This window comes from Mercenaria mercenaria, chromosome 15 (assembly GCF_021730395.1).
Source record: "Mercenaria mercenaria strain notata chromosome 15, MADL_Memer_1, whole genome shotgun sequence".
Lineage (NCBI taxonomy): Eukaryota > Metazoa > Mollusca > Bivalvia > Venerida > Veneridae > Mercenaria > Mercenaria mercenaria.
The window spans coordinates 55,854,003-55,862,964 of NC_069375.1; the positions used below are offsets into that span (position 1 = coordinate 55,854,003).

The 8,962-nt window shown below is 34.8% G+C and overlaps 1 protein-coding gene across 1 annotated transcript; it reads right to left on the bottom strand.

Moving 5' to 3' along the window:
* Positions 1 to 2,797: 2,797 nt before the first annotated feature.
* On the bottom strand, positions 2,798 to 4,511 carry LOC123555249 (carbohydrate sulfotransferase 1-like). The gene is made up of 2 exons (XM_045345920.2): positions 4,392 to 4,511; positions 2,798 to 3,531 (listed from the first exon to the last, which is right to left on the bottom strand). Exon 2 carries the CDS (start codon positions 3,461 to 3,463, stop codon positions 2,798 to 2,800), a length of 666 nt encoding a protein of 221 aa, XP_045201855.2. The 5' UTR covers positions 3,464 to 3,531; positions 4,392 to 4,511.
* Positions 4,512 to 8,962: the final 4,451 nt, after the last annotated feature.

Sequence of the window (8,962 nt, forward strand, 5' to 3'; positions counted from 1 at the left end):
GTTCCAAGGCGGTGCCCCCCACCCCCACCCCCATTGTGTTCCTTTATTTGATCGTTTTGTCCTAGTTTGCTTGCTTTGTGTGAGTGTGTGTGTGTGTGTGTGTGTGTGTGTTGATCTTGTGCATGTCCGCGTGCTGTGTTAAGGTTTGGGGAGGCTGCGTTTTTGGAACGTGGTTTTCCCTGTTGGACATTCATCCTTAACTTTTTCATTCCATACCAGCATGTGCTGATATGAACAATGCCATCCAAGTGTTCCCGGCACAGAAGTTTGAAATCTCTGAACAGCACAAAGAATCATCAGAAGCTAGAAGTGCAAGGGATAACGCAGACCGTCTTACCACATCTCACTATTCAATGTACAAAACCTTCCTCCAACGGGTCCACTATCAGGAATATTGAAACAAGAGAACTGATGTAAAAGAAATAATTATGAATGAAATAAAAAAAAACGAAAAAAAAAACAACAAACAATGTGTTTGAATATAGTTTTAAACCCACAAACAAAGCAGTTAACAATTTGGAAACTCAGTGTGGATCCTTAATGACATTTTCAGCCCTAAGTAACCGTCTCAGACATCTCTTCAGAAAATAATTAACACATATTTGAATAGTAACTCTGTGCTAATCCATCTGCTTTATGCAAACCGTGTTAGCTCTTGAGTGAAGCACATAAACCTTCACTAGCAGATGCAATTTGAGACATAAGGTCTTATTGTTTTGATAAAATCCCACAGAATAATCCAGACTATGTTATAACTGGTGGGTCTCTCAGACTGGTACATATACCCGTGATACCTAGGAATTATGGAGGATCTTTTGACCAAATACGTTCTAAGAATGTGCATCTTGTAAAGAGCAAATATGGTCAAGCTCATATCATTTTCGATGGGTACAGCTGTGGTCTTATGATAAAAGATGTTTCACATGAACAGCGAGTGACGGTACAAAGATGAATTTGATAGGGGAATTCCGTTAAAAGAAACCTTTCTGTCAATCGATAGCAAAGATGAATTTTGACTAGGGAGCAATTCGTTAAGAAAGCAAATTTCGCTTTCTTTGTCAAATATGTGCGTTTTGACTAGGTGACTAGCATTAAACACCTTTTCGGTGTTTTTTTTTTCTTTCATAGTTGATCTTTAAAAATACAAGTATAGATCTAACGATTTGAGTATAAAGTCTATATGACACGTGAACATATACAAACGAACAAGTAATCATTACACCGCTATTCTTAGACTAGATCACTCTTTATGGGAGTCCTAGATGTTAGAATATGACACATGTTTGTGTGTACGTGTACATTATCTTACTTGTATGAATTAAGTAACTGGTACACTATTAATCTAATTAGCAAACTAAATAGTTTTTAAAGTAATCATTGCATGGCATGGAAAGGGCTTGTTTAAATTATGATTAACCTTTTTCAATAAGAGCATAATAAATATTAAAACAAGAACAAAAATATAAAAGTTTAAGCGCAACCGAAATCTAAACGCCGTAACAGTGTATGTATAATGTATATTTTCAACGTAACGTATACACAAAAAAGAAAGAACAACAACAGCAAACAGCAAACGAGGCAAAAACATATAGTGGGGTACCACATATAACCGGTCAATTGCAAAAGCACAAATGGTGCAGAATCCCCAACATGTTCTTAAGTTAATGATTGGTATGAGTAAAAGTATTCCCTGCTAGGTGAATCTTTACAAGGCAGAATTATCAAAAAAAATAAGTTCAATCCGATTGCGAATGACTTGTCTAAAAAGTATGTAAAAAGGAGTGCAGAGGCGGGGGTGAAATCAATTATGAAGTTTCAGCGTTTACTCATCTACAAGACAATTACAAAATATATATCTATATATACCGCTTTAAGTGTGCTTACATCTCGCGTTTTTTTTTCTTTGTAAAACTAATGACGTCTTTTGTTTGTATTACTACATGTATGTCAATTGTGATTGTATGTCCTGACAATGTTTGCAAATGCTGTTCATAGTGATATGAATATTTTTGTATGTTCTGGTCTGATTCCCTTTAAAATTTTAAGAGAATTTCAACTAAACAAAAGCTGTCAGAGGACAGCAATGCACGAATTTTAAACAGCCTTATCACTAAAGAGAATTAATTGAACTAACACTAAATTCGAAAAAGGAGCCTAATTTAGAAGCATGTAAAACACAACTTTCAGAACCTGTACAAGGCATGTCTTGTCACCACAGTGTACAAGTGTGTAAAGCGTCAATCCTTTCCCTTTAGTGGATACTAGGTTACAAGCTTTCTTGCAAAAAAAAGTGCATATACTTATTTTGGTAAGATTCGGTTTTAAGAGAAGTTCAACTGAGCAAAAGCTGTTAGAGGATAGCAACGCAGGATTTTCAACAGCCTTGTCACTAATGAAAATAAATTGAACGAACACTAAAATCGAAAAAAGAAGCATAACTTTGTAAACAATACAAAGTAGAGTAGTTATGAAACCTGCGTACTGCAAGTCAGATCTGACTATCAGATTATCACAATGGACAAATGTGTGAAGTTACCATCCATTAATGGGTACTGAGATACATTAAACCAAAAATTACGACGTCGTTAAAGGAGCATAATTTTGTAAATCCAATGCAAAGTTGAGTTATGATACCAGTCCTGTACGATGCATGTTAGGTCACCAGAGTAAATAGGTGTGTCAAGTTTTTAAATTAATCAATTCCAGTCAGTTCACACACAAACAATTAACTTAAAATTTCGAGGTCTAAAAGGAGGCATTATTTTGAATAAAAGCAAACAAAGAGGCTAATAGAATGTCACAATTCGTACTGATGTGTTTCATATAAATGTTCTATGTGAAATTGAGGAGAAAATGAAAAAGCTTCAGTTGACACGTTGCGCAAGTCGTCTTCCGTATAGAATCTTTTGTAACCTAAAAAATCTACAGCATTTATGCACGCTCTGTCTATAACTACCATGGCTTTAACACTTAATTCCAGTCTCCACCAATTAGCATAGTTCTCATATTCTTTATTGATAGATTTTCTATTTTTAAACACATGCACCTCTTCGGGAACTAGGAATGGTCTGTCTAGGTCATTATAATTATTTCTTTCAAGTCCATAAAATCTGAATAAGATTTCAGATTTTAATTTTTGGTTTTCCAGCAGATCTTCAAACATCACAAAAGCAAATCTCTTTGGATATTTTTGTTTAAGTCTGATGCCAGCTCTAAGGTCATGAATTATTCGATTACACAAGTCTGTAGCATCCGCTTCAAGCAACTTATAGTCATTATAAAGGGATTCTTTCACATCAAACCACTTTGTTGTAAGTCTAGAATTCATTATTGCACGTGGATCTCGAAACAGATGAATCGCTTTCACTGCTTGGTTATTTCTTAGAATTGTTTCTACATTGTCTAGAGTTAAACGCACAGTTTTTGTAGCTCTGTGTTTTGAAGTTTTGCAAATATTTTCCATAGCAAGTAGACATTCTGAACTGGAAATGTTCTTCTTTCTGCATTCGTTATAAGACTTCCATGTTCTGCCTGTGTCAAAGATATACATTATATTGAACAGGTTTACTATGTTCATAAATCACCGTTAGGCATTAAATTTAAAATACAACATCTGAATCTGTCTGAATTAAATATTCTGAAATTTCAGTTTATCAGAACTTATAAAGTCAACAAATACTTGAATCAGCCCAATGCCATGTCCTTCAAGTATTCAATGATTTCTATGCGTATGTAATAGTAACAATTATTTGACTATTGTATTATATTATTATTATACCAGATTTATATAGCGCCCTTTTCATGATCAATTTCACGTTCAAAGGCGCTTTACATAGTTCAAATGCAGCCACACAGGGCGCATAATTCATCCTCTACTAGTACAGACACAGAGCAATCTGACCAGAGGGACAGAGTGAGACAAAGCCCCCACGACAGAGAGATCAGAAATCAGATACAGGCTAGTCCGGCTAACTTAGCCTAGCTCGTTTCGAATAGACAGCCTGGTTCTTTAACGTGCCCAGTGTATAGCACTGATACACGCAAGGATTGCCTGGGTTCCTGACCAGTACACCTCTAGTTGGGTGGGAAACACTGAAAAGCGTTTCTGAAAATTCCCGAGTAGCTGCCGGGGATCGAACCCCCGACCTCAGGATTGGAAGGCCAGTGTGCAAACCACTGAGCTATCCGTCCATCCGGACTGAAATAAACGGACCTGTATGATTATGGAGCAAGTGTTAAATGCAGACATACCATGCCAACTTATTCTGTTGAATTATAAAAGGCGCTTATTAAAATAAAAAAATGGAATTTTAAAAGGATTTGATCTTACTCCAGTCAAACTCTTATAATCTCGTAAAAATACAAAAAGATATTGTTAGGAAAAGACGTACCAGAGTGGTCGGGTGTCGAATGTTCTGCAACTGCAGTAGAGAGAGACGTTAAGTTGCAGCTGTATATGGCGTCAAATGTAGAGTACACTTGAGATATGTTGTGTCTTGTTTTATTTTTGGCAATCCTTTAAAAATAGATATACGACAGTTAATTGCTATATCAGATTGGTTTAAACTAAGTTCAAAGCAACATACATTAATATTCAAAATATATTTGATACAAATATGTTTAATAAATTTACTACAGCGACTGCTAAAGGCAAAGGCATCCTCTTCTGGCGAAAGGATTTTGCATTATTATGAGATATATTTACAAAGAATTTTTTATGCTTCAGATATCTATGCCAACTGAAACATAATTTATTGTGGATAATATTGTTTGTTTAAAAAAGAAAACATAGATAAAACTCTGTCCTATCACCAGCTTTTAAATAAAAACTTTTAAAGTTTCTTACCCACAAATATTTTTTCCGACACAAATCAGCTCCGAGCCCCAATAATAGACCCCGCTGTCGTAGTTCCAAAGAGGTTCGTACCAATAAAATGTGTCTTGATGCCAGGCAAGTAGCCGACCGAGGAAGCTTGAACCGCTGCGCATGTACGAATTAATCAAAATGTCGTAGGGTTTTTCTGCTAAAACAAATCAACGGCAGAAATTTATAGTTTCTAGATTGTTGAACATACTTGATTGCCAAAACTTTCAGTATAAAATCATAGCCTGGCTATTACGTGAACTTTCGTTTTATATTCATTTATAAACTGTTGTACCTATATTATTATTTTGTTTCGTTTTACATAAGATGACAGTAAAAAGTCTCAACACTTCTTAAATAGAATATATGTTATCACTGACCATCGAAACCAATGGCAAATACATAGATAGAGCTTCGAAATATTCTATAAATATGTCATTCAAATTTGGAATGAATGTATATAGTCTCGGTTGCAACTTGGGTTGGGTGTAATAACTGAGGAGAGTTAACGAATATGTACTTCAGAATAACCAGCTTACTTTTCAAGAGAAATATTATACATATTTTACATTTAGGGAGACTTAATTGCACTGCCTAACAGTCTACGAAAATGACAATGAAACATATTCAGAGACAGCCTGATACAGGGCGTTAAATACGGCATTGAAAACTATCGGCGTTGGTACGAATGGAACTGTGATAACATGAAAAGATATTAACTGAGTATATAGAAGATAACAGAATGATAATGAATAATGTAAACTGATAGAATCTGATATAAATTAAGCAAAGTATTAATACTGTATGAATTGAAAGTACTTAAAGAGAAATCTTTTAACAGATTCAATAAAGCAGTTTTCGGACTTATTCAGTATAGATCTGAATCCTGACATTTTATCTACCGAGCTATGAAGTTATTTTCCAAACATTAACTGCTAATTTAAGGTAGTTCTGCACGTTAGGATCAAAAATTTTTCTACAATGTAGAATTTGATTAAACTCTGATTTTTCAAAACTGCGGAATGTACTAAGAAAATTCAGCAAATAAAAAAGATACTAGGGTGGTGTGCATGATTTTTTGCTAGACGGATTTGAAAAAGTTCGACCTCACGCAAATTTTCATAATGGGAGTCTATGGGAAAAACGCAACTTTCATAACTTTTTCGCGAATAGAATTTTTTCTACAATGTAGATTTTAATGAAACTTCTCACAGTCGTAAATAAACGTATGGCCTAAAATATCGTGAAATAAAATGTATAGGTCCGTGAGTTTATTTTTGAGATATTTGGCTATCATTAAAGTGAACTATTTCAAGCTAATTTTAAGACATTATTTTGAATTATTTAACGTGTAAGATGTTTTAATATTATATTTTAACTTTAGAAAGATAGAAACAGTGCCATTTTAATACATTTATTCACTGGTTGTCCTTAATTCATAAACTGATTTTCGTTTCCGTACGCCGAATCCAGGCATTATTCTACGTTTTCCGGATAAATGACGTTACGCCATCACTTCCGGTATATCAAACGTGCAGAACTACCTTAAGAGGCATAGTGTTTATATACAACATATGAGAGTCCGTCCGCATATCTAACAGCTTGTTTCAAAGAAACTGGTCAGAGGTCAGGGAGGCGCTGTAATGAACACTTCACACTCAGGTTTTTGATGTCACGGGTGACTTGCCTATCAACACTATATTGCTTGTATTCTGTGCAGTGATGAACTACAACAGTATGATTTCATTTGTAACAGTTCTTACCTGAATATATTCCAATCCAAAATGAATGTTGTAGTACCGCTATGTTTAAGATGGTCAAAACAGTCGCTGTAACAAAACATTTCTATTGGTTTATTTCAAGCTGTGAAACGAGAGGAACAGTCAATTCAAATACATGTATATAGAAGTACGTATTTATATAACCGTTTGTCAACCTTAATTCTGTCCAAGAAAGTTCAATTAAATAGAAAAGTAATATGTTTATGCTTCCTGTGAAACAGAACAACATTGTCACGAACTAAACATACTCAAAGTGTTTTATCTGATTTGTTTTCCATATTTCCAGATATTTGATACCTATATTGATGCAATTAATTAATTATTACATAGGCAACAGACACTTTCCACTTACAGTCCGTAGCTTCCTCAACATATTTCACTTTGTAAAACTCTGTGAGTTTTAATCTCTTTTTAAACAAGTCCTCTGCTTGTTGACAAAATATATAGCAGAAATCACATTTTCCGTAGGTCAAACCTTGATTTGATATTTTTTTTTCTTTTGAACCACATTGATAACAGACCAATTTAACCTCTACTCAAACCCATCTACACTTTATATGTCTCTGTGTGTGTGTGTGTGTGTCTGTTGTGTGTGTGTGTGTGTGTGTGTGTGTGTCTGTTCGGATTGTCTTCTTTAACAATTTTGCAGTCACATAAACGACGGTGTCTACTTGTAGCAGTGAGCACAATACCCAACTTCATGGTGCTGCCTCACTGGAATATCACGCTGTAGACTAGTGACATGATACCCCACCAAGTCAAATTTTAATGACACCGGGCTGACCAGTCCTATCACTAGCCTCTTAATGCTGAGCGCCAAGCGAGGAAGCTGCTAGTACCATTTATAACGTCTTTGGTATGACGCGGCCGGGGATCGAACCCACGACCTCCCGCACTCGAAGCGGACGCTCTACCACTAGGCTACTGAGGCGGTATACCTTATATGTCTCCTTTTAACTACATGTCTGGGAGTATAATGGAAACGCATGGTTTGAAAGAGAAGAAAAGTACCTAGTTGTCCCCATATGTCTCAAATATCTTACCGAGAATCCGTCTTTCCTGCTTGTTAACCTTTAGCCTACTAAATTTCTAAAATGGCCTTGTCCATCATTCAATTTGGACAGTACCGCTTATCATTTAAAGGGGTGTTCGTTGTAAATTTACTGACTAAATAGCGAACAATGCGGACCATGATCAGCTTGCACGGATGTGCAGGCTGATCTATGTCTGCACTGGTCGTAAAGGCAGAATAATGTGCCACCAGCAGACTAAAGGTAAATAAGCAAAAACTTTCTCTTAAAAGTTTTCGGAATTGAAATCTGATGCTGTTTACTGCACGTATTTATTTGAAATTAAGGAATATTAAAAACGAAAACAGGTTTTTTGCTAAATATAAAAATAATTATGTAAAAATCTCATGTCATTCAGTTGTGACTCTTCTTTTTTTCCTATGATTCAGTATAACCATAATTCATATCATTTTAAACAAGGAATCTAACATATTTTATGTTAATTCATGGTAAATATAAAAGTGAAAAATATGAAATAGATTCCACAATTTAAATCTAAGGAAAAATTAAAGCAGAAAAATAAAATAATAATAAAAATAATAAAATAAATGGGTTAATTATAACCAAATCTCAAAGTGAGATGATCTTTCACAATATAAAAATGGTATGGATAATTTAGTTATTTTATTATTTCAATTTAGAAAAGCTTAATGGTTTAAAAAATGAAATTAACAACTGTTGTATTTAAACCCAATTTATACATTAAATGATTTTGGTAGCTGCCATATTAGCGAAGAAAGCTTAGCACAATACTAAAATTCAAGGGTACGGGCGTTTAATCCATAGGAGCGGCATGCTGGGTGTGAGTTCGATCCCTGGGCGCCCCGTGTGATAGGAGTGGGGTCGATCCTGGGCGCGGCATATGTTGGACGGTAGTTCAATCCCATGGCGAGGTGTATGACATTGTTTGATAACAAAAAGCTTTTAAAATTTCCTAGGCGAGGCGTAAATTGGATAACATAAAGCTTTTTTTTTTAAATCAACAGCGAGTTTATGAAAAATAATCCACGGTTACAATAGAATGAATTCACTAACATGACCCTTTAAATGTATTTAAATGTCTGCATTTATTTATCAGAATAAATGTCACACTTACCCGCGGCAATGCAAAATTTAATCGCGCTTTTCCTTCGTACATGAAGCATATTATCATATACTCTTTCGCCTGCTATCATTAATACTTATTGTATAAAAGTTTGATTAATGAAATCATTCATGTATTATGTTTGTGCATTTATCAATAATAA

What these genes read in the sequence shown, in the direction of transcription:
- LOC123555249 (XM_045345920.2), bottom strand. Translation starts at nt 3,463, where the DNA reads ATGGAAAATATTTGCAAAACTTCAAAACACAGAGCTACAAAAACTGTG.